At 46.5% G+C, this 26,554-nt stretch overlaps 1 protein-coding gene across 1 annotated transcript; it reads right to left on the bottom strand.

Moving 5' to 3' along the window:
* Positions 1–216: 216 nt before the first annotated feature.
* On the bottom strand, positions 217–26,450 carry GP6 (glycoprotein VI platelet). The gene is given in 15 exon segments (XM_067018988.1): positions 217–1,466; positions 2,350–2,400; positions 3,620–3,679; positions 4,945–4,998; positions 7,813–8,097; positions 11,744–12,001; positions 12,138–12,173; positions 16,128–16,191; positions 16,193–16,216; positions 20,703–20,755; positions 20,961–20,998; positions 21,091–21,133; positions 21,228–21,365; positions 26,089–26,124; positions 26,376–26,450. Coding segments are annotated over 15 exon segments (1,395 nt in total). The 5' UTR covers positions 26,410–26,450; the 3' UTR covers positions 217–1,245.
* Between the last annotated feature and the right edge of the window lie 104 nt (positions 26,451–26,554).

The raw sequence follows: 26,554 nt of genomic DNA, 5'->3' as shown, positions 1-26,554 counted from the left end.
TTGAGAATCCGCCTGCCGATGCAGGAGACGCGGGTTCATGCCCTGGTCCGGGAAGATCCCACATGCCGCGGAGCGGCTGAGCCCGTGAGCCATGGCCGCTGGGCCTGCGCGTCCGGAGCCTGTGCCCCGCAACGGGAGAGGCCACAACAGTGAGAGGCCCGCATACCGCTAAAAAAAAAAAAAAAAAAAAAAAAAAAAAAAAAAAAAAAAAAGAGCAGGGTTTGTTCTTTTTTGCTTTTTATTGAGGTGAAATTCATGTAACATAAAATTTACCATTTTAAAGCGAACAATTCAGTGCATTCCGTATAGTCACCTTGTGGTGAAGCCACCACCTCTATCTATCCATCCAATTGCAAAACATTTTCGTCACTGCGCAAGTTTTTTAAAAACACACTGATTATGTAATTACTCCCATTCCTTTCTCCCCTCAACCCCTGTCAACCACCACTCTTGTTTTCTATCTCTATGGATTTACATATTCTAGCCTTTAGCACAAACTTAGTTAGGACTTTGGACTTTTTTTCTAATATAAACGCGAGCCGCTGGCATGTTGGTTATAATTATTATTATACTCTAAGGGGAAAGAAGAGAATTCCCCAAAGCCTGAAAGAACCAGGCACAACTCGAGAAACAAAAGGAGATTTTTTCAGGCTACAGCTTGAGATCGGGCTCGGGCAAGGGTTAGGTTTGGGGATAATCAGGAAAAAAAGCACGGAACTGATTCGCTCTGCTCTACACCGGAAACTAGCACGACATTGTACATCAACTCTACTCCAGTTTAAAAAAAAAAAAGGCAGAAAAAAAAAAAGCACAGGGCGGGCACGGGGGAAACGTGGGAGAGTTTTGTGCAAAGGATAGAACAGGTCAGCTGTGAGAGGTGGGAATATTAGAAGTCGGTCTGGAACTCATGTTAAGGAAGGTTGAAGAAAGAGATAAGTGTGATGGCCTAATTAAGGTGCCATAAGGTCCACAATGAGCAAGATATCAGGGAGGAGACTATGGCATCCACTAGGTTCCTTCCATCCCAAACAAAGAGAGTCCTAGGACATAGAGCCACATAGACACTGACTCAACGACTCCTTGACGGGGCACCAAGAAGAACATCCCCCCACCACCACCCGCTCTCCTTCTTCACAGCTGTAGGCTCTATCCTTTTACTCTCACGCTCCACACTAAGTCCCCTTCCCACTCCTATGACCTATCTCTTAGATACAACCAAACCTTGGGATTCTAATGATGTCATCCTCAGTTACGATCATCTGGTCGACCCCCATCCTGACAACTGGGTGACTTCTGGGTCTGAGGGAGGCGTGGGAATGGTCTGTGGGCAGCTCTGACCCGGCGCACCAGGGGTCTCTTTCGGCTGTGCCAATCTTCGGCCAGAAGCCCCACCAGGAGTATTAGAAGCAAAGCCCCAAGGCAGATCCGGACCAGATTGCTCTTAGTGTAATACTGGAAGGCAAGACCTGGAGAAACAAGAGAGGCAGGAGCAGATGACAAAAAGCCCATCTCCACAGGGGGCCCGAGTTCGATCCCCAGTCAGGGAACTAAGATCCCACATGCCGTGGGGCAACTGAGCCCACGTGTCACAACTACAGAGCCCACGCACCCTGGAGCCCGAGTGACACGACTAGAGAGAGAAACCCCGCACGCCACAACTAGAGAGAAGCCCTCGCACCACAGTGAAAGAACCCACATGCCTCAACAAAGACCCCACGTGCCGCAGCTAAGACCTGATGCAACCAAAAAAAAAAAAGAAAGAAAGAAAATAAATAAGTAAATAATCAATTTTTTTAAAAAGATCTCACATGCAGCACGATGCAGCCAAACAAACAAACAAACAAAAAGCCCACCCCCGGGACCCACATACATATTGGGTTTCTCAAAGCCGTATCACTCATCTGAGACTATTACGCCCGGCTAGCTAGGATGCCAATCTCCTTTCTGGAAGGTTCCTCTCCTCCTCACCAAGGGTTAGGATTAGATAAGCCCAGTTGCCTAAGTATCACCTCTTCCATACACCCCCTCACAGGCCTCGGATACAGCCTCACCTCACACACAGACACGACCTGGTTATCTGGCTAATTGTGGAAGAGGAGACTGTTACAAACGGGTGGGGAGAGAGATGAAATTTATCTTTCTTTCTCTGCCCTTTTAGAAGGGCACCTTCACAGCTGATCCCTGCCCAGTTCGGAGCTCCACACACTAACAGCCCCCCTCCACTTCATGCTTTACACACCAGAACCCAAGATCGCAGAGCTGCAGCTTCTGTGTAGGGAAAGCAGCCAGCTTTGGGTGAAGACATGGGACAGTGGAAGGAAGTTGGTCCAGAGAAGGACACTTGCTCACCGGTTGGAGGGTCTGACTCCTTTGGAAGGATGGTGATATTCCTAGAAGTTTCTGGGAATCAAAAAGGATAAGTGTAAAGGGGTGGAACCATCTCTCCTACCCCTGGTTCTACCGCTATCCTGAGCACATGCACTTGGGAGCTGGAATTGCAGGGTTATAAGAAGAGCATGAACTGTAGAGAAACGGTGTTCCAATTTGAACCCCAGACCCATCACTTATTAGATGCAGGGCCTCGGGCAAATGACTTCACATGTATGAGTCAGTTTTCCTATCTGTCCTGAGAGTGACTGGGAACCCAGAAGGGTTTTGAACAGAGGGTGAGGAGGAATCTCATCAGGGTCTTGGAAAGACCCTGCTGGCATCAGGAACCTAACAAAAGCTAGAGTTGTGTGGACACAGTGGAGATGTCTCACCTGTCCTCTGGGGATCTGTCAAAGGTTTTCCATCTTGGGGGAAATGGAGACTTTTTTCTGGGGAAGCCAAGGGCAAAGACAATGGCAGCATAGGGGCCAGTGGCGCAATGGATAACGCGTAGGACTACGAATTAGAAGAGAATGGCAGCATAAACGAAGCATATATGCACTGGACTGGAGGAAGAAAAAAAATGTGCTGTGTCCAGGTAACTATGATCTATTTGGGGCTGAAGCACGGGCTCTGCCTGGAAGCAATGGGAACAAGATTACACACATGGATCAGAGCCAAGTCAGAAGAGCAATGTGTAGAGATGAGCAATGGTCTTCCCATGGTAGCCTTGGTGCCGCCATCTTGGAAACAGCCACATTACCCAGAACGCCCTTCTGCCCCCAAGCTCAGAGCCCATCTCCGTCCCATCCTCATCTTCAAACCAAGGACTTTCCTGGGAAGAATCAGGTGGTTTTGAGAAGCAGATTAAAAGCCTACAGCCTGACACAGACGTAGAGAACAAATGTATGGATGCCAAGGTGGGAAGGGGGTGGTGGGAGGAATTGGGAGACGGGGATTGACATTTACACACTACTGATACTATGTATAAAATAGACAACTAATGAGAGCCTACTGTATAGCTCAGGGAACTCTACTCAATGCTCTGTGGTGATCTAAATGGGAAGGAAATCCAGAAAAGAGGGGATCATATGTATATGTATAGCTGATCACTTTTCTGTACAGTAGAAACACAACATTGTAAAATTTTTAAAAATTAAAAAAAAGAAAAGCCTACAGCCTGAGACGATGGGAGAGAGCCCAACCCTCCTACTCCTTTCTGCTGAGCTCTGGGTGCCTGGCTACTCACCAGTGGTGGAAACTTCGTTCACAAGTGAGTGGTTCCGTTTCTTGGAGGCTTCTGAGAATTCTAAGCAAAAGGATTATAAGGAATTGGGTAATGTCCGGTTTGCCCAGTCTCCCTGGAACCCATTTCTTTAACACACGCTGCCCAGACACAGAGGAAAGACAAATTCAAAAAGCCCCAAATATACTGCCTTCTACTTCTGAGTGGCTTAGTAAAAAATGAGGTGTCAGGTGTCATTTCGAGATGTCACAGCCTAGCGTACTATTTCTTTTTTTCTTTTTAATTTATTTTATTTATTTATTTTTGGCTGCACTGGGTCTTTGTTGCTGTGCGTGGGCTCTCTCTAGTTGCGGTGAGCAGGGGCTACTCTTCGTTGCGGTGGGCGGGCTTCTCATTGCGGTTCTCTTGTTGCGGAGCACAGGCTCTAAAGCACAGGCTCGGTAGTTGTGGCGCATGGGCTCAGCAGTGGTGGCTCGCGGGCTCTAGAGCGCAGGCTCAGTAGTTGTAGCACACGGGCTCAGTAGTTGTGGCTCGTGGGCTCTAGAGCACAGGCTCAGCAGTTGTAGCACACGGGCTCAGTAGTTGTGGCTCACGGGCTCTAGAGCGCAGGCTCAGTAATTGTGGCGCACGGGCTTAGTTGCTCCGCGGCATGCGGGATCTTCCCGGACTAGGGCTCGAACCCATGTTCCCTGCATTGGCAGGTGGATTCTTAACCACTGCGCCACCAGGGAAGACCTAGCATACTATTTCTTAAGACACAGGCTGACATCCGATACCGCCAGAAGCCGCTGAGATGCCGTGAAAATTGGGAAGACCGTGGCTCACACGAAAGGCAGTGCAGTGGTTCTCAAAGTAGCATTCCCAGACCAGCAGCATCAGAGGCCCATGGGAACTTGAAAATTATTGGACCCCACCCCAGACCCTCTGAATCAGAAACTCTAGGGGTCTAGGAATCTGTCCTTTATAAGCTCTCTAGGTGATTCTCAAGCCCACTACAGTTTGAGAACCACTGATCAACGGAATCAGAGACTCAGAACTGGAGCCCAGGAATCTACAATTTTACAAGCCACTCTGCTTACTCTTCTACAGGTTAGACATCATACACCATCCCTGAAAGGCTGGAGAGAGGTGGGAATGTGGGACAGGACAGTCATATCTATACATTTATTATACCTTCTTTACAAGCAGAAATAAGGAATTTTTAAAATAGAGCAAATTTGTGAAAGAGGCAAATGAAATAAACTGAGAAATCTAGACAAAGAGGAGAAAGAAAAGGGGGTCCATGTGCCTTATACCACGGAAAACAGGGTGAATCCTCCGGAACTTACCTGTTACAGAGGAAGGTGTTTCTGTGGGCAGCCAGCTGGGGGGAAAAGAGGTCCCTGAGAAATCGGAAAAGGAAGAGAGAGAATTATGTGCTCTGTTAGGTATGGGTCCTGAGCAAACCCAGTTTCCTCACCTGGAAAATAAAAACAAAGACGCTTCCATCATTGGACTGTTGTGGGCGTTAAACAGCATGTGAAATGCACACCTAGCACATTCTGGGGCTGATGAATGACACTCCCTGTAGCTGCCTTCCCTGCTTTTCGAACCTCAGCACTTTCCTTTCTTCTGGATCTCTGTGACCTGCCATCTTACTTATCTCCCGGGCTCTTGCCTCCTGGGAAGCATGAGGAGACAGAAACTATGGGATACATCTGGGGAAAGACAGGCATCCCACGTGGGGAGCAAAGGGAACTGCCTAAGGAATAAAACACAGCCCCGCTTTCCTCTCCCACCACCCTTGCTGCTTGCTTGTGGATTTTTTTGTTTTTTTTTTACCTAGACAAATCACAAGGCATTATTCATAGTATTAAAATTTCTTTTTCTTGGGAATTCCCTGGCGGTCCAGAGGTTAGGACTCTGTGCTTTCACTGCTGAGGGCGCAGGTTCAATCCCTGGTTGGGGAACTAAGATCCCGCAAGCTGCACAGCGTGACCAAAAAAAATTTTTTTTTTTTTTTTTTTTTTTTTTTTTTTTTTTTTTTTTTTTTTTTTGCGGTATGCGGGCCTCTCACTGCTGTGGCCTCTCCCGTCGCGGAGCACAGGCTCCGGACGCGCAGGCCTAGCGGCCATGGCTCACGGGCTTAGTTGCTCCGCGGCATGTGGGATCTTCCCGGACCGGGGCACGAACCCGTGTCTCCTGCATCGGCAGGCGGACTCTCAACCAATGCGCCACCAGGGAAGCCCAAAAAAATTTTTAAAAAATAAATAAAATTTATTTTTCTTAGTGTGTATACCCAGAATAATGGCCTCCCAAATATGACAGTATCGTAATCCCCAGAACCAGTGACTATGGTACCTTACACGGCAAAAGGGACTTTGCAGATATGATTAAGAATCTTGGGCTGATTTGCAGTGACATGGATGGATCTAGAGATTGTCATACTGAGTGAAGTAAGTCGGACAGAGAAAGACAAGTATCACATGGTATCGCTCATATTTGGAATCTTAAAAAAAGGGTACAAATGAACTTATTTACAAAACAGAAATAGAGTCACAGATGTAGAAAACAAACTTATGGTGACGGGGGGAAAGCGGGGGAGGGATAAATGGGGAGACTGGGATTGATGCATACACCCTACTATGTATAAAATAGACAACTAATAAGGACCTACTGTGTAGCACAGGGAACTCTGCTCAATATTTTGTAATAACCTAAAAGGGAAAATAATCTGAAAAAGATTATATATATGAAACTGAATCACTTTGCTGTACACCTGAAACTAACACAACATTGTTAATCAACTACACTCTAATATAAAATTTTAAAAATTTTTTTAAAATAAAAATAAGGGGGCTTCCCTGGTGGCGCAGTGGTTGAGAGCCCGCCTGCCGATGCAGGGGACGCGGGTTCGTGCCCCGGTCCGGGAGGATCCCACGTGCCGCGGAGCGGCTGGGCCCGTGAGCCGTGGCCGCTGAGCCTGCGCGTCCGGAGCCTGTGCTCCGCAACGGGAGAGGCCGCAACAGCGAGGCCCGCGTACCAGAAAAAAGAATAAATAAATAAATAAATAAATAAAAATAAGGGACGTCCCTGGTGGTCCAGTGGTTAAGACTCCACACTCCCAATGCAGGGGGTGCACGTTCCATCCCTGCTCGGAGAACTAAGATCTCACTGCTGCATGGCCAGGCCTAAAAATAAATAAATTAATTAATAAAATAAAGTAGGGAATTCCCTGGTGGTCCAGGGGTCCGTGCATCCACTGCAGGGGGCACAGGTTTGATCCCCGGTTGGGGAACTAAAGCTCCCCGCATGCCACGCAGTGCAGCCAAAAAAAAAAAGAAAAAAGAAAAAAATAAATAAAATTTTAAAAAATAAAAATAGGGCTCCCCTGGTGGCGCAGTGGTCAAGAGTCCGCCTGCCGATGCGGGGGACGCGGGTTCGCGCCCCGGTCCGGGAAGATCCCACGTGCCGCGGAGCGGCTGGGCCCGTGAGCCGTGGCCGCTGCGCCTGCGCGTCTGGAGCCTGTGCTCCGCAACGGGAGAGGCCACGACAGTGAGAGGCGCGCGTACCGCAGAAAAAAAATAAAAATAAAAAAATAAAAATAAAATAAATGAAAAGACTGCATATCTGTGTATGTGTAACTGATTCACTTTGCCGTACACCTGAAACTAACACAACATTGTAAATCATACTCGACTCCAATAAAAATGTTTTTAAAAAGAATCTCGGGCTGGGGAGATTACTCTGGACTACTTGGGTGGGTCCAGTCACAAGGGTCCTTAGAAGCGTAAGAAAGAGGCAGGAAGGAGGAAGAGTCGGAGATAGACCAGAAGATGCTATGATGCTGACTTTGATGATGCAGCCATGGCCCATGGAAGCCAAGAGATGTAGGCGGCGCCTCTAGAAGCTGGAAAAGGCACCAGAAACCTCCCCTTGCGCCTCCAGAACGAAGGCTGGCTGATACCTTTGTTTTATCCCCGCAGGAGCCCTTTTTGACTTCTGACCTCCAGAACTGTAAGGTAATAAATCTGTGACATTTTAACCCAGTGAATTCATGGTGATTTGTTACAGCACCACTCAGACACTCATACACACTCCAAAGCCTCTGTCTTCTCCTGCCCTCTCACTTTCTTCATGCCTACTGCTCCCTCCCCTTGGAGCTTCCACCAGGGCCTGTGAAGGCTGGGGGAAAAGGTTTGGTCTGCACCCCTAACCTGTGACCACGAGCTCCAGGGGGTCGCTGGGGGCCGACCACAGGTATGGAGATCTGCTGGAAAAGCTGTAGCATCGGTAGGTCCCGCTGTGGGCTGCAGTCACCATGGTGATGGGAAAATCAGCCTGGTACCACCTTTCAGGTGTCTTGAAGGGCCCAGTGTCCCCCTCCTTGTACAGAGCAAATTGGTCAAAACTATACTGGCTCTGACACCATAGAGTTACGTCCACTCCTGGGGCCACTGCAGTGCTGGGCTGGGCTGAGAGCGAGGGCTTGGTGAAAACTCCTGGGAGAGAAGAAAACTCTGGTATTAAAGATGGTGGCCCCTGTGGAAAACAGTATGGAGGTTCCTTAGAAAACTAAAAACAGAATTACCATATGATCCAGCAATCCCACGCCTGGGCATATATCAGGACAAAACTCTAATTCAAAAAGATACATGCACCCCTATGTTCATAGCAGCATTACTCACAATAGCCAAAGCATGGAAGCAACCTAAGTGTCCATCAACAGAGGAATGGATAAAGAAGATGTGGTACATATATATAATGGAGTACTACTCAGCCATAAAAAGGGGTGAAATAACGCCATTTGGAGCAACCTGGATGCAACTAGAGATTATCCTACTAAGTGAAGCAAGTCAGAAAGAGAAAGACAAATACCATATGATATCACTTATATGTGGAATCTAAAATATGACACAAATGAACATATCAATGAAACAAAAACAGACTCACAGACATAGAGAACAGACTGGTGGTTGCCAAGGGGGAGGGGGTTGGGGGAGGGACGGAGTAGGAGTTTGGGGTCAGCAGATGTAACCTTTTATATACAGAATGGATAAACAACAAGGTCCTACTGCATAACACAGGGAACTGTATTCAATATCCTATGATAAACCATAATGGAAAAGAATATTTTTTAAAAGAATATATATATATATATAACCGAATCACTTTGCTGTACAGCAGAAATTAACACAACATTGTAAACCAACTATACTTCAATTAAAAAGATATTAGAACTGAAAATAAAAAAAGATGGTGGCCGGTGTCTCAGCTGTGGGGGTGGGAAGGTTCCCCCCATCTCTTTACAGGCCAGGGGACTTTCCAGCCACATCCAGCCTAGAGAAGCTACCCCACCACCACCAGCTCGCAAAGTGGTTACGGGAGCATGGCCAGTACCCAGGCTCAAATCCTGGTTTTGCAGCTTAGGGGCTGGACAAATCACCCCCTATATCTGTGCCTCCGTGTTCTCGACTATAAAACCGGAACGATCGGATGAGACGGTATGTATTAAGCATTTCAGAGAATACGGAATGCATAGCAAGCACCCAAAATATAATGGTAGTAGCGAACTAGCTTAATCTGATGTTATACTGTAAGCTTGTATTACAGTATACAATGGTTATACTGTACACGTATGAGAGCGCCAGATTCCAGGTGCTGTTCCAAGACCGTGCCATGTATCAATTCACTGCATCCTCACAAAGACCTATGCATTCATCCCTATAAATATTCCCACTTTATACATGAGACTGAAGCCCACAATGCTGAATCACTTGTCCGAGGTCACAAGATAGTATAAGCGGCAGAGCTGAAATTTGCAATCACGGAGGTTGGCTCCAGGCTGTCTGCTCCTAGAGGTGAACCTATCCTACTGTGTAATCTGATATTATCATTATCATCATGGGGCATCACCAGCCACGCCTGGAAAGCCATACTCACCACAGCCAAAGCTGCCTGATAATTATGGCTCATTCATTCATTCAACGATTATTTCCTCTGAGCAACTATTATGTACTAGTCTCTAGAAATAAAAATCCCATCAGGAAGAAAGAATAGCCAATAACTAATAGATAAGTAGGGTTTCCCTGGTGGCGCAGTGGTTAAGAATCCGCCTGCCAATGCAGGAGACACGGGTTCGAGCCCTGGTCCGGGAAGATCCCACATGCCGCGGAGCAACTAAGCCCACGCGCCACAACTACTGAGCCTGAGCTCTAGAGCCCGTGAGCCACAACTACTGAGCCCACGTGCCACAATTACTGAAGCCCGCGCCTAGAGCCCGTGCTCCGCAACAAGAGAAGCCAGCGCAGTGAGAAGCCCGCGCACCGCAACGAAGAGTAGCCCCCGCTCACGGCAACTAGAGAAAGCCCGCGTGCAGCAACGAAGACCCAGCGCAGCCAAAAATAAATAAATAAAAATAAATGAAGAAAAAAACAGATAAGTAAATGTGTGGCATACCAGATAATGATGAATGCCATTTTAAATCGAGATGGAACTTTAAGTAGGGTGGTGAGGGAAATACTTAATGAGAAGATAGTATTTGATGAGGGACTTCCCTGGTGGTGCAGTGGTTAAGACTCTGCACTTCCAGTGCAGGGGCGCAGGTTTGATCCCTGGTGGGGGAGCTAACATCCCCCATGCTGCGTGGTGAGGCCAATAAATAAACAAATAAATAGGCTATCTTCTTCTTTTTTTTTTTTTTGGTTTTTTTTTTGGGGGGGGGGGTTTGTGTGTGTGGTACGCGGGCCTCTCACTGTTGCGGAGCACAGGCTCCGGACGCGCAGGCTCAGCGGCCACGGCTCACGGGCCCAGCCGCTCCGCGGCACGTGGGATCCTCCCGGACCGGGGCACGAACCCGCGTCCCCCGCATCGGCAGGCGGACTCCCAACCGCTGCGCCACCAGGGAAGCCCAGCTCTCTTCTTTTAAAGATAAAAAGTAAAATTAAAAAAGGATAGTATCTGAGTCAGCCCCCAAGGCACAGTGGTGGACCAGTGGACCACACGGGACCTCAAGTAGTCAGGAGTCAGGCTGAGGCAAGCTAGGCACTCTCTTCGGATGAAAAAAAAACCACAAACCTTCAGTAATCAAGATAAATTTTACTTTAATGCAAATTTTAAGATAAAAATGAATGCAAACACATGTACAGGGAACAAAATATCAAGATTTTAAACAAAGACAGAATCCACCTGTGCCCAGGGGAGCCACGCTGAAGTCTGACACATGAACCTGCCCTGCTGTATAACTTGATATTATTATCATCACAGGGCATCCCCCAATCCATGCCTGGCCCGCGGCCTCGCGACAGCGAAAGCTGCCCGGTAACTGGAGGCAAAAGGCTCAAAACGTTTTTATGGCTTTTTATGGTTCCGTTTTTCCACGCTATGAACATAGCTGAAAAAATATTGAGAAGTTTAAAAGTAGATTACTAAAACACATTATCTTAAGTTTAAATATTTTATTTATACAAAAAATAAACAATTCATTTTCATTTTACTCTCCTGGCTTTCATGGAAGCGAACTCAATATTTTTTTTAAAGCCACTTCAGAAAATAATCATTTAAAAATGCATTAGCTAGAAAAGGATAAACTGAGAACATTTTATTCCAGCAAAAAATGAAAATAAAAAGGCATAAACGTGGGACGTCCGTGGCGGTCCGGTGGTTAGGACTCCGCGCTTCCACTGCAGGGGCCACGGGCTGGATCCCTCGTCAGGGAACTAAGCTCCCGCATGCCACACGGCGCAGCCAATAAAGAAATAAGTTTCTTTTTTTCAGTGCATAAATGTGGCTAGAGGGGAACGCATGTTTCCTCCTGTCAGGTTCGGATGTTGCTTGCAATGGCGTTCCCGGAATTTGTCTTTACTTAAAATTGCGGTATTGTGCACATCGTGGGTGTTTTTGCATTGATTTGGGTTTGTCTGCGGTTTTTTTTTTTTTAAGATATTGCATTCACGTATTACGTATGTTGATTACTGAGGGGTTTTTTGGCACCTAAATTTAGCACTTAAAGCCAGTGCCTCGCTTGCCCCACCCTAATCGCACCCCCTCTGGGACTTTGGATTTACTGTCATCATAACCCCCACCGCCTGAGCCCAGAACTAAGGACCACGCAGCCCTGCGTGGCTGCCACACCCCACGCCCACTTACCAGTAGCAACCAGCTCCAGCTCGTTGCTGGGGGGAGACCAGCGGTTCCCGCTCCGATAGAAGCAGCGGTAGCGTCCGACGAAGCGTCCTTCCAAGGCCGGGATGGAGAGCTCCGCCTGGTCCGAATACTTCCGGGACGTCGGTTCCTCCAGGCGGTACAAGTCCACGCCTGGAGGGCCCTGGCAGCTGATGGTCACCGGCTTCCCCAGGGGCACAAGGGAGCTGGGCCGGGCCTCGAGGGAGGGCTTGGGCAGTGGGCCTGGAAGGAGAGCAGAGCCTAGCAGAGGTCTAGGCTCTGCTAACGGAGGTCAGCTTCCAACAGAGCCTCCTCCTGGGCTCTCCCACCCGCTCCTGCCCTCTCGCTGGCTGAACCCAGAAGAGGGATCTGGACTCACCTTTCTGAGCCTGTATCACCTGCCCCAGACACAGCCCTGAGGAAAGAAGCAACGGGTCAATCACCAGGACCTCAGCACGAATCCACACTTCCTGCGTGCTGGGCACCAGGATGAGAAACTTGCATGCACTGGCTTTCTTTTTTTCTTTTTCTTTTTTTTAGTTCTTATTTTATGTTGGGGGTATAGTTGATTAACAACGTGTTAGTTTCAGGTATTCACCTTCTTTTGTCGTAACTTTTTTTCAAAGACACACATGCACGTAATTGAAGGGAAAGAAGCCAGCCATAGAAGGCCATGATTGTATGATTCCATTTATATGAAACATCCAGAATGGATCCATCAGTCCAGAGACAGTAGGTGGGGGGAAGGGGGGGTGGCAGGGACAGACCGGGAGGAGGGGGGGTTGGGGGGGGATTGTAACGGGTATGAGATTTCCGTTTGGATGGCGAAAAGGCCTCGGAACTAGATAGACGTGTTGGTCGCACACGTTGTGAGTGGACTCCGTGTCATTAACGGTACATTTTACGTGAAGTGCATTATTTTACCACAATTTTTAAAAAGCTGAACAGGGATTCCTTGCCGCCCCCGCCCCCCCCCAGCCCCCTGCGGTACACTTCCCCATTCACACAGCTGGAAACAGAAGGGAGCTGCGCGCTCGAAGGGGGTCTCACTTTTCTCCAGGTTCATAGAGACGTAATGGACGTGTAACATGGTGCTGAGACACTTTTCTGTTGCAGGATGCTTACCACGAATAGTACTGGCTGACACCTCTATCCGGACGCGTAGTTGCTATTTCTTCTCAGTGGTGAGAACACTGAACGTGTAGCCTCGTAGCAACTTTCAAGTATATATTACAGTCTTATTAGCTATAGTCACCATATGCCATATATTAGATCCCGATATGCTGTCTTGCGTTAAATCATAAGTCAAGAGCTCTCAGGATGCATTAATACTGGATTCCTCCCTATCTTATGCTTTTGGGTTAAATCAATATTCTCCCTATTTTGTGCTTTTGGGTTAAGTCATTATGACTGTGCAAATATGATTCACACCTGAGCGTTATAATGTACCTATACACTTTTTTTTCTATTTATTTTCCCTAGGATCAATAATTGTATGGTTTATTTCCATCTGCATAGTGTCCCTTGAACCTATATCTAATTCTTTCCACAATTTTCAATAGCCTTTCCATGTAACTTTACACATCTATCAAACTGCATAATCTATAAATTCCACTTTTTTCCTTGGAGGTGACGTCCCCCCCATTTTCTCTTCTAACTGAACTAATTCTTCTCTAGGTTGAATAACTGCCCTTTTTCCTCTCAAGCTAAGACTCTTTTTTTTTTTTAACCGTTTTGCTGAGTTAGTTGCATTATCAGTTTAAGTCTCACTAGGGTTGCTAGATTTAGCAAATAAAAACATGGGACTCCCAGTGAAATCTGAATTTCAGGTAAACAACAAATAATATACAGCATATATGGCACAGTAGGTCCCATGAGGTCCACGATCAGGTAGATTCAAACACTAGCAGCATATTTTCGTGGTAAAAAATGTGGATTTGGTGCAAACATTCCTTAGTTTGTATTCGAGCCATAGCTGTGTGACCTTAAACAAGTTACTTCATCCTTTCTGGGCCTCAGTTTTCTCACCTGTAAAATGGGAATCATAGTAGGCCCTACTCCATCCGGCTGTTATGGGGATTAAATGAGTAAGTGTCTGTTTAACGACATAGAATAATGTATCTGTAAGTGCTACATGAGTGTCTTTAGAGAATGAATACATGAATAAGTGAGTGAGAGGCAGGCCGTGTTCGTAGTATATACACTCTTATCCCCGGTAACACCAACTCTTTCCTTCCTTAGTTGCTTGGAGCCTCTGTCCTTTTAGCGATAAAGTTCTTTGGAAGAAATAAGGAAACAGTGCACGCACGTGCCCAGAATAAAGCTTGATACCGAGAAGGCGGTAAAAACGCAGTAAAAAGGCAATAAAAACTGGACTCCCCAGTCCTCTTAAGGGGGACTCTTACTCCAGCCTTACTGAGGTTGACAAACAGAAATCTTATATATCTAAGCTTTACAGCATGATGACTTGTGAAATAATTACCACAATCAAGCTAATTAACACATCCATCACCTCACGTAATTATCTTTTTTTTTTTTGGTGAGAAATTTAAATGTACTCTCAGCAAATTTCAAGTATATGCTACGGTATTATTAGCTGTGATCATCATTCTATAATTTGGATTCCCAGAAGTTCTTCATCTTATAACTGGAAGTTTGTACCCTCTGACCAACATCTACCTCCCCATTTCCCCCACCCCCATGCCCCAGCCCGTGGCATCTATCAATCTACTCTCTGCTTTGGGGGCTTTTTGAGATTCCGTGTGTAAGTAAGATCCTACAGTATTTGTTTTTCTCTATCTGGATTGTATCGCTCAGCATAGTACCCTCAGGGTCCGTGCACGTTGTCACAAATAGAATTGTTTGCACCAGTACCATGAGGGATATTCACAAGCTAAATCTGTAATCTAGCCCTGATACCAAATCCACATTAAACAAAGTTAAAACACAACAAGGACCAACTGTATAGCACAGGGAACTCTCCTCAATACTCCGTAATGGCCTGTATGTGAAAAGAAGCTAAAAAAAGGTGGATATATTTATATGTATAGCTGATTCACTTTGCCGTACGCCTGAAACTAACACATTGTAAATCAACTCAACTCCAATAAAATTTAACAACACAAAAAAGCAAAGAGCCAAGGAAATGTTGAAATACTGTGGAATAATATTCAGCTATTTAAAATAAATTAGGCTTCCCTGGTGGCGCGGTGGTTGAGGGTCCGCCTGCCGATGCAGGGGACGCGGGTTCGAGCCCCGGTCCGGGAGGATCCCACGTGCCGCGGAGCGACTGGGCCCGTGAACCGTGGCCGCTGCGCCTGCGCGTCCGGAGCCTGTGCTCCACAACGGGAGAGGCCACAGCAGTGAAAGGCCCGCGTACCGCAAAAAAAATAAATAAATAAAATAAATTAAATTAAAAACTGTACATGTCTACTGCTATGTGTCAAAAAGTAAGCTGCAGAATAATGTGGACCATATGTTCTTATTTTTATAAGAAAAAACTCTATGGGGCTTCCCTGGTGGCGCAGTGGTTGAGAGTCCGCCTGCCGATGCAGGAGACACGGGTTCGTGCCCTGGTCCGGGAAGATCCCACGTGCCACGGAGCAACTAAGCCCGTGAGCCATGGCCGCTGGGCCTGCGCGTCCGGAGCCTGTGCTCTGCAACGGGAGAGGCCACAACAGTGAGAGGCCCGCATACCGCAAAAAAAAAAAAAAAAAAAAAAAAAAAAACTCTATGTACGTATGTGTACACACACTTGCACTAAAGAATGAAGGTAAATGTAGAAGGATAAACAAGTATTGGTTAGGGTTGGTGAGTTAAGGGGGGCTTAGAACAGAATTTATTGTTCTGTTATGTGTCCTCTTACAAGTTTTAAAAAAAAGCATAAACTTTTATAAAGAATCTAATAACAGTTTAATAAAAAAACACACACACACAAGGACCTACTCTATAGCACAGGGAACTATACTCAATATTTTGTAATAACCTATAAGAAAAAGAATCTGAAAAAGAACATATATATGTATATATCTGAGTCGCTGTGCTGTACACCTGAAACTAACACCACATTGTGAATCAACTATATTTTAATTAATTAAAATTAAAACAGCATGGAGTAGTGGGAACGTTGCAGCCAACACTGGGAGACCTGTATTTATTTTTTGACCCAGCCATGAATAAACTAGAGTAATTCAGACAAACACCATCTCCCTGGCGTCCCAGTTTTCCCACCCAGCAAATAAATGAGGTGACCCTTGGTCACCTCCTGCCCTGAAAATTTCCTCTTGCCTCTTGTACTGATGCAGGTTTTAAAAACTTCTCTGTCTCATAGCCCACTGCCTATCCCTCAGCATTCTACAGATTGACTCACCAAGACAGAAGAAGGCAGCCATGGATGGGGACATGGTTCCTCGGCCTGACCTGAGCTGTAGAGCCCAGGAGGGAAGCCCTGGGTGCGGGCTGGAGCAGAGATACAGGACGTGACGGGAATGAAGAATGCTCTCCTCCCTTCCCCCACCAGCCTGGCTTTTGCTAATTGAGACTCATCAAGCTGGAGGCGGGCCCCTCAGTAGAATGACTTGCACACGAGCTCCAAGGAGCCTGGCTTATCTCCCGGCACCAGCCCCGTGTCCCAGCAGGTCTGCCTAGTGAGGCATCGTCTGTGTTCTGATACTCGCAGAAGCTCCCTGGCATTCACTAGGGACACGCAAGTCAAATCCACAATGAGATATCACTTCACACCCACGAGGGTGGCTCTATCAAAAAGACAGATATGAATAAATGTTGGTGAGGAAATGGAGAAGTTGGAGTCCTCACGCTTTGCTGGCAGGTGTATAAAATGGTGCCTCTGCTGTGGAAAACATTTCCTCAGAGCGTTAAGCAGTGAATGATTCAGCAACTCCACTTCTGGGTATATATACCCAAAAGAACGGACAGCGGGAACTTGAACAGATATTTGTATACCTGTGTTCACAGCAGCATTATTCACAATCGCCAAGACATGGAAACAACTCGAATGTCCATTGGTGGAAGGATAAATAAACTGTGGTGTATACATACCACAGTGGAATATTGTTCAGCCTTTAAAAGGAATGAAATTCTGACACAGGCTACGACCTGTTTGAACCTTGAAGTCATTAGGCTAAGTGAAATAATCCAGACCCAAAAGACCACACATTATATGATTCCATTTATATGAAATATCCAGAATAGGCAAACTCATAGAGGCAGAAAGTACTCTGGAAGTTATCAGGGGCTGCGGGAAGGGAGAATGGGAAGTCATTGCACCATTTTAGATCTCTACCGGGGTAAAATGCATGGAAACTTCGATAAGTGTTTTGAACAAGGTGCTGACACGGAATGCTATCTGACAGATCTCTGCAATAGAAAGGTTTCAGGGAACTTCTCTTTGGAGCGGTGATGTTTGAGGTTATGCCTGATGGTAAGAAATATCCATAGAGGAAAGGCAGCACATTCAGCCTGCCCTGAAGTCTTGATGAAATAAAGAGCTTGGCATTTTCATGTAACCAGAAAATGACTGGTGTAGCTGGACTTAAGTGAGCAGAAAATTAAGACTGAAGAGCTTATAGGGGTCAGGTCAGGACGGCCCAACTTTAGCAGGTGATTCTTTTCCTTTTTTTTTTTTTTTGTTTTCGTTATGCGGGCCTCTCACTGCCGTGGCCTCTCCCGTTGCGGGGCACAGGCTCTGGACGCGCAGGCTCAGCGGCCGCGGCTCACGGGCCCAGCCGCTCTGCGGCACGTGGGATCTTCCCGGACCGGGGCACGAACCCGCGTCCCCTGCATCGGCAGGCGGACTCTCCACCACTGCGCCACCAGGGAAGCCCCCAATATCTCCTTATAATACTCCTCACTTTTCAAGCATTCCCTCATTTGATCCTCATGCAAGCCTGAGAAACGGGTTCTGCTTTAGTCCCATTCCGGTGAGAAAAATTGAGCTTAGAAGAAAATGCGCTTTTCTAGGTGAAGCTTGGGTGCTGGGAGCCAAATAAATCCTTTTCCTCTGGTTTAGCACATGTCCACACGGATCTAGGCAGAGTCTCTCCCTTGTTCACTTTGTGTATGCCCTTTAGTTCTCATTTCTTGTCTCCATCTCCAAGGAACAACTCTACAATATCTCACGTGAATTAGTGCATCTCTGCAAAACGTGATTTCATACCGTGCAAAATGTATACTGTATTGTAAATTGTGCAGTGCTGTGGAGGTCATTCATCTTGCCCACAGAGATTTCACAGTCCATTCACAGATCTGTAGAATATTGATTTGTTCCCAACGCATTTATACCTCCACTGTCCCCAAAACAGACAGCCACACCATATCCAAATATCTCCAAGATAACCAATTCTGAGCTAAATATCATTCTACAGGTGCCTCTGTGCACATATGTGAAATGTCCTTAAAATATGCACCCAACAGCAAATGGCAGCTCTTAAGTGTATCTTTCATTTACTTACTGCCAAACTGAAGTCTGCATTCGCCGCACCAGTTTCTTCCCCCGCCAACAGTGCAAGAGGATCCCCATACCTCCCCAATACCCCCCAACGTGTGGGGTTACCCAGTCTGGGACTGACAGGTGCACACGGCTATACTTAAAATGGAGAAACAGCAAGGAGCTAGTGTACCACCCAGGGAGCTCTGCTCAGTGCTCTGTAACAACCCAAATGGGAGAAGACTTTGAAAAAGAATAGATGCACGTCTATGCAGAACTGAATCACTTTGCCGTCGCCTGGAACTAACACAACGTTGATAATCAACTGTACTCCAATATAAAATAAAAAGTTTAAAAAAATGTGGGATTACCCAGCCTTCTAATCTTTGCCAGTCCAGTAGTGTATTAGCTTGGTAGCGCTGCCATAACAAAGTATCACAAACTGGGCTGCTTAAACAATAGAAATGTCTTGTGTCATGGTTCTGGAATGTAGAAGTCTGAGGTCAAGATACTGGCAGATTTCCTTCTGAGAAGTGCAGGGTGGAGGTCAGGGCAGAGTCGGGGTGACTTGGTGTGTGCCTCTCTCCTAGCTTCTAGCGACCTGCTGGCAATCTTTGGTGTCCCTTGTCTTATATTTTTAAATTTTTATCTTTTTATTAATTTGTAATGGAAGCACAGTTGATTGAAGATGTGTTAGTTTCTGGTGTACAGAAAAATGACTCAGTTATACATATATACGTTCTTTTTTATATATTAATATTAATTAATATTAATAAATAATAATAATAAATATTAATTTATCTGCATCATTCCCTTCCCCAAGAGTAACCCTTCTGTAGTTGAATTATTGCAATTTGGTTCCTTTACAAAGAACATTTCCTTGTTCATTTTTTGTTGCTCCGAAGGCTTCAGCTCTCACAAGCTCCTAGAACGTTAGACTGAAACGCCATCAGGAACTGCCTCCTTGCCCAATTTTTTTGTCACGTGGCACGCAGGATCTTAGTTCAATGACCAGGGATCCAACCCGTGCCCCCTGCGGCGGAAGTGCCAAGTCTTAACCACTGGACTGCCAGAAAAGGCCCTCCTCCTTGCCCAATTTGACTCTTACTTCTTTTCATAAATTTATTTATTTATTTATTTTTGGCTGCGTTGGGTCCTTGTTTCTCACAGCTTTCTCTAGTCGTGGCGAGTGGGGGGCTACCCTTCCCCGCAGTGCTGGGCTTCTCATTGCAGTGGCTTCTCTTGTTGCGGAGCACAGGCTCTAGGCACGTGGGCTTCAGTAGTTGTGGCACGTGGGCTCAGTAGTCGCGGTTCACAGGCTCTAGCGCGCAGGCTCAGTAGCTGTGGCGCACGGGCATAGCTGCTCCGCGGCATGTGGGATCTTCCCGGACCAGGGCTCGAACCCGTGTCCCCTGCATCGGCAGGTGGATTCTCAACCACTGCGCCAGCAGGGAAGCCCGACTCTTACTTCCTGGCTTCTCCTTGTATTTGGTACCAGTGAGTTCTCCTTAAACATGCTCAGACAATTGTTCCTGCTCAGTGACCCAACTCATCCTTAACGCCTGCTCCCTCTTTGCTTGCTCAGGGCCAGATCACGTGATTTGCCTCTCTCAGTAGGCCATGAGTTCCTTAAGACCAGAAGCTATGCCAAGTGAAGGGGAAACTGGAGTTTTTGTCCCGTTTCTGCAATTGTTCTCTTTGACATTGATATGAAATAAAAACCAATATGCAAAATAGAAGGAAAAAAAAAACAAAGACCAGAAGCTATATCTTACTAATATGTATACTGTCAGCACAGGTCCAAAGAAAGAGTCAACTTCTGTGAACGTTTGTTAAATAAGCACATGAGTGGGTAAATACACAAGGAACCAGGAATCTGCTGAGAGATATGGGATGCATCCCAGAATTTCTTTTTTTTTTTTTGGCGGTACGCGGGCCTCTCACTGTGTGGCCTCTCCCGTTGCAGAGCACAGGCTCCAGACGCGCAGGCGCAGCGGCCACGGCTCACGGGCCCAGCCGCTCTGCGGCATGTGGGATCCTCCCGGACCGGGGCACGAACCCGCGTCCCCTGCATCGGCAGGCGGACTCTCAACCACTGCGCCACCAGGGAAGCCCCCAGAATTTATGGTCGACAAGGCTTCTCTATTCCCGAGTCTTTGCGGCCTCCGAGACAACGAGTGGCATGGGTACTTGAGCAGGACAACTAATGAAGCCCCATCTTCCTTAAGGCGCACTTGAACCCTGGAGTCCACACAGCCAATTCTGGCTCTGCTCTCTGGACAAGGTGAAGGTGGCACACACACAGGGCTATTCTGAGGGAGCCTCAGTGGCGCAGGGCGGGAGTGAACCCCCGCTCCCTGCAAGGGGGTCCTGGCGTAGCTGAGCACAAGACTCCGAAGACTCCGGTGGGTCTTCCTCTGTGTGGACCTGCCAGCACGGAGATACACAGTGAGGGGAGAGCAGCTGGGGCGGGAAGCAGGGGAAGGAGGAAAGACTCACATGCATGTCCATTTGTCTGTCCTCCTCTGGCGGGATATCCACTGAGACATCACCTGCAAGAAAAGAGGAGAGGATAGGCTTCCAGGAAGAGCCTTCAGATTACCCAGTCTTGCCATCTATATTTCAGAGATGGATGACTGAAATCGGGGCAGGGCAGTGACATCACACCCAGTGAGGTCTGCCCCAACCCTCTCGGCTTCTTCTAGGATGCCTTCTATCTTCCCCACCCTGGCTACCCCTACTTCTCACTCCTCTTACGTTGACTTTCTTCCTGGAAGTCCATGTCTGGGCTGGAGCTAATAAGGGAAAGGGGATAGATGCATTAAGGTAGGTCTGCAAAATGAGACAGACACAGCACTTTCTGTTGGGGGAGTCCAGATTTTCCTACCTGTTATCATTCACTTGGCTCTTGGTGTCACCCTCAGTGGCTCCTGCGGAGAGTCAGTGATCAGAGTCCTGGTAGGCGATCCACAAAGCCCCTCCCCACACTCCTCCCAGGCTAACCCTTCCCCCCCCAGGACGTACTGTGTTTGGCTCGACACCAGCACCGGCAGAGGAGAAAGACGAGGAGGAAGAGGAAAGGTAGAACGCTGATGACTGAAGCCACAGTCACAATGGCAAGGTATTCACCTCCAGGATGATTTTGGTAGACTTCAGGTAGATCTAGGAATTAGTAAACAGTAAAGATCTGTTATTGATCTCCTCTTGGATTAATTCATCCATTCAATAAATACTTACTGTGTGTCTTCCATACATGAGGCAAGTTATTGGATGTTTTGGAAACTGTAGTGAACCTACCCAATAACAGAGTTCTAGACACGTGAACCAATACACAGAAGTTGTTACTCTTATTACATGATAAAACTATCTACCCTGCATTATAAGAGAGATTTCTTTGGGAGATGATCCCTGAAGGATAAGAAACACATAGTTCTCCGAAGTGCAAGAAGAACTGTCTTCCAGGAACAGGGAACAACATATGCAAACTCAAGAGGTGAGAAGGAGTTTTGTGTGACCCACACACAGAAAGGACAAATGGTACATAATATGAAAAATGGTTCTTGGTAAAGATAGAAAGGTCAGGAGATAACAGCAAAGGTCCAAAACATTGGAAGCTGAGGAGAAGAGTCTGGATTTAAGTCTAAATGTAATAATGACCCACAAAGGGATTAACAAGCAGTGAGCTTGTAATTTTTTTGATTACTATATTTCTGGTGTGATAAATGGATTTAAGGGGCCAGGTGGAAAGTGGAGGGACAATTAGGGAACATGCTACAGGCAGCTACATGACAAATGATCATGTAATGACAATGTGGTGGTGATAAAAGAAAAAAGGGAATGGATTTGAGGAGTTTTTGAGGATAGAAATGATGAGCTTTGAGATTTAGAGATGGAGCAGATGGGCATTGAGAGCAAAAGAGGGGCATCACATATCATTCTCAATGAACTGATCACTGGAGAGGATGGATGGCATCTATTGAGATGGGAAGACCAATATAAGGAGGAGATTCTGAGATTTGGTGAGAGTTCTGCTGAGATTCTCATTAGGTGTCTGAGTAGATGTCAAAGATTCCATTGGATAAGAAATTCACAGGAGCATTTTTGACTGGAGTTGAGTGATAACTTTGATAGCCATTAGCAGATACTGGACAAGTGAAGCAGATCATCTTTCATCTACCCATTTTAATCCAATGTCAGTCTTCCCTGTCAACTTAAGAACAAATATCATTGCTTGGCATTATAAAAACTCTCAGCAAAGTGGGCTCTATTAGAGGGAACATATATACTTCAACATAAAGACCATATAAGACAAACCTACAGCCAACATCATACTCAACAGTGAAAAGCCAAAAGCATTTCCTCTGAAATCAGAAATAAAGAGCTGGATATCCATTCTCACCACTTTTATTCACATAGTATTGGAAGTCCTAGATACAGCAGTCAGACAAGAAAAATAAGCAAAAGTCATTTGAATTGTAAAGGAGAAGTGAAGCTCCTTGTTTGCAGTTGACATGATACTATACATAAAAAAAAATCCTAGACACCACCAAACTAATACTAGAGATCATCAATGAATTCGGTAAAGTTGTGGGATGTAAAATTAATATATAGAAATCTGTTGTATTTCTATACACTAACAACAAAATATCAGAAAGAGAAATTAAGGAAACAATCCCATTTACCATTACAGCAAAAAGAATAAAATACCTAGGAATAAACCTACCTAAGGAGATAAAAGACCTGTACTCAGAAAACTATAAGACGTTGATGAAAGAAATTGAAGATGACACAGAGAGAAAGATACACCATGTTTATGGATTGGAAAAATTAACACTGTTAAAAGAGCCATACTACCTAAGGCTATCCACAGATTCAATGCAATCCCTATTAAGATACCAATGGCGGGCTTCCCTGGTGGCGCAGTGGTTGAGAGTCTGCCTGCCGATGCAGGGGACACGGGTTCGTGCCCCGGTCCGGGAAGATCCCACATGCCATGGAGCGGCTGGGCCCATGAGCCATGGCCGCTGAGCCTGTGCGTCCAGCACCTGTGCTCCACAACAAGAGAGGCCACAGCGGTGAGAGGCCCGCGTACCGCAAAAATAAATAAATAAAGTAAGCCCTCACACCACAACTACTGAGTCCGCACACCACAACTAGAGAGCCTGCATGCCACAACTACAGAGCCCGTGCGCTCTGGAGCCCATGCACCACAACTACACAGTCCACGTGTTCTGGAGCCTGCGCACCACAACTAGAGAGAAGCCTGCGTGCCACATCAAAGAGCCTGTGGGCCACAACAAGAGATCCCATGTGCCACAACTAAGACCCAATGCAGCCAAAAATAAATAAATAAATAAATATATATATTTTTAAATGAAAACACAACCTACTGAATAGGAGAAAATATTTGCAAATGATACGACCAACAAGGGGTTAGTACCCAAAATATGTAAACAGCTTATACAAAGCACCAGCAAAAAAAACCCCAAACAACCTGATTTAAAATGAGCAGAAGAACTGAATAGACATTTTCCCAAAGAAGACACACAGATGGCCACAGGCACACGAAAAGATGCTCAATATCATTAATCATCAGAGAAATGCAAATTAAAACCACAACGAGGGACTTCCCTGGTGGCTCAGTGCTTAAGATCCCGCCTGCTAATGCAGGGGACACGGGTTTGAGCCCCGGTCCGGAAAGATCCCACATGCCGCGGAGCAACTAAGCCCGTGCGCCACAACTACTGAAGCCCACGCGCCCAGAGCCCGTGCTCCGCAACAAGAGAAGCCACCGCAATGGGAAGCCCACGCATAGCAACGAAGACCCAGCGCAGCCAAAAATAAATAAATTTAAAAAAAAACACACAATGAGACATTCTCTCACACCAGTCGGTATGGCCATCATCAAAAAGACCACAAATAACAAGTGTTGGCGAGGGTGTGGAGGAAAGGGAGCCCTCGTGCTCTGTTGGTGGGAATGTAAATTGGAGCAGCCACTACGGAGAACAGTACGGAGACTTCTCAAAAAACTAAAAATAGAGCTACCACTCCTGGGTACACATTCAAAAAAAGACGAAAACACAAATTCTAAAAGATCCATGCGCCCCAATGTTCATAGCAGTACTACTTACAGTAGCCAGGACAGAGAAGCAATCCTGATTGTCCACCAGGAAATGGACAGACAGAGAAGATGTGACATATCGGCACACACAGTGGCACATTAGTCACTCAAAGAAATCTTGCCGTTTGCGACCCCATGGGTGGATCTAGAGGGTATTCTGCTAAGTGAAATAAGTCAGAGAAAAGACAAATGCTCTACACTCTCACTTGTATGTGGACTCTAAAGAACAAAACAAACAAACAAAATGAAAACAGAGTCACAGAATCAGAGAGAAATAAACAGGTGGCTGCTAAAATAAGTGAAGGGGTTTAAGAAGTCCAAACCTTAAGTTAGCTAATAAATAGATTACAGGGATGAAATACACAGCATAGGGAAGGTGATCAATAATAATGTAATAATAACTTTATATGGGAACAGATGGTTACTAGACTTATTGTGGTGATTTCATAATGTACATAAATGTCAAATCATTTTGTGGCACACCTGAAATTAATATAATACTGTATTTCAATTATACTTTAATTAATTTATTAAAAACCTATGCCAAACACACAGTACAATGTCAAGTCACATCCAGGGCTCAATATATCTGGAATATGAAAAAATCAACTTCCCTCTTGGTGGAGTTAATAAGATTAAAATGAGATCATACATACAAAAGCTGAGGACAGCCCTTGCCAACGGGAGAAGCGCAATACATGTTATCCAGCAACTGTCAACATTACGCAATGACCCCTAATCCGAGCAAAATGTTGTCTGAGGTTGACACGCAGTGTATCTTAACTGATGCAACACCATTCTCCTTTTTCATTTTTTTTTTTTGGCCATACCCCGTGGCTTGTGGGATCTTAGTTCCCCAACCGGGGGTTGAACCCGGGCCATGGCGGTGAAAGCGCCAAGTCCTAACCACTGGACCCCCCGGGAGCTCCCGTTATTTCATTTTAGGAAGAAGGAACTTCCGAGCCAAATGCAGGAAACTGCTTGCAAAGTGGCCCAGAACCGGTAAATGTTGAGGTTTCATTTTACTGCAAGTCTGTCTGCTGAGCAAGAGTACCTTCCTTGTGAACAAAACTTCCACAGGTGAGGGAGACGGAAGCAGTTGAGGTGATGGCAAATGGAAAGGACACACGACACACCCAACGGGTGACGGCCCCATAGCCGCAGGGGGGTGTGGTGCCCGGACAAACGTCCCCCGTTCTGTGTGTCTGCGTTGTGAAGTGCCGAGCTCAACGGCGCTCCCTTTCTGCTTTATTTGAAAACGTGGGCATTCGCTTCTTGGCTCATCTGTGCTGATGGGGAACAGCAGGGGGATTGGGAAGCTTTCTAGAGAAGGGGGGAGGTTTTCCACCAAAAGCTGGCATAATGGTGAAGAATTAGAACATAAAAAATAGATAATACTGGGCTTCCCTGGTGGCGCAGTGGTTGAGAGTCCTCCTGCCGATGCAGGGGACGCGGGTTCGTGCCCCGGTCCGGGAAGATCCCACATGCCGCGGAGCAGCTGGGCCCGTGAGCCATGGCTGCTGAGCCTGCGCGTCCGGAGCCTGTGCTCCGCAAAGGGAGAGGCCACAACAGTGAGAGGCCCGCATACCACCAAAAAAAAATAAAATTTAAAAAAAAAAAAAAAAAAAAAAAATAGATAATACGACGAGTGGCTGCAGAAATGGTGCGGGTTAGAGGCCGGGAGTCCCTCGAGGTCGCTCAAGCTCACCCCTCGAGCCCAATTCAGAGTTCGTTCTCTACGCAGAAAAAGGAGGAAACACTCACCCGTTTGTGCCCGAATCCTCTGATCCCAGCAAAACACTAAAATAGAGAAAGACTTGGTAAGAGATGTCTGCCTCCCAATAACACAGTGATTCCCAAACACCTGAGCTCAGGGCATCACCTCTAGACCAAACTGAAGAAAAGCGGCCCTGTGGGTGAGCTCTCTGTAAGTCACTGGCCCCAGGACCTCATAAAGGAAGATTCGCACGAGAGGGACCCAGGTTATAAACCTCTTCTCTGCGTCCTCTCCCCTCACCGGCCTCCCACCCGACTTCCCTCGTCTCACTCACCAAGTCCAAGCAGAAGAATGACCTCCAGCTGCATGGCAGCGCCGAAGCCCACGGCTCCACACCCCGCAGCACAGCCGGCTGGGCGGCAGATCTTCGCAGCAGGACACACCCGTGGGTGGAACAGCCCGGGGCTTTAAACCCCTTGCCGGAGAGTGACAACATCCCCTGCTAAACGAAAA

The sequence above is a fragment of the Kogia breviceps genome, chromosome 18 (assembly GCF_026419965.1).
Source record: "Kogia breviceps isolate mKogBre1 chromosome 18, mKogBre1 haplotype 1, whole genome shotgun sequence".
In the NCBI taxonomy this organism is placed as follows: Eukaryota; Metazoa; Chordata; class Mammalia; order Artiodactyla; family Physeteridae; genus Kogia; species Kogia breviceps.
The sequence above is the reverse complement of the archived record's forward strand: the minus strand, read 5'-3'. Positions and strand labels throughout refer to the sequence as shown.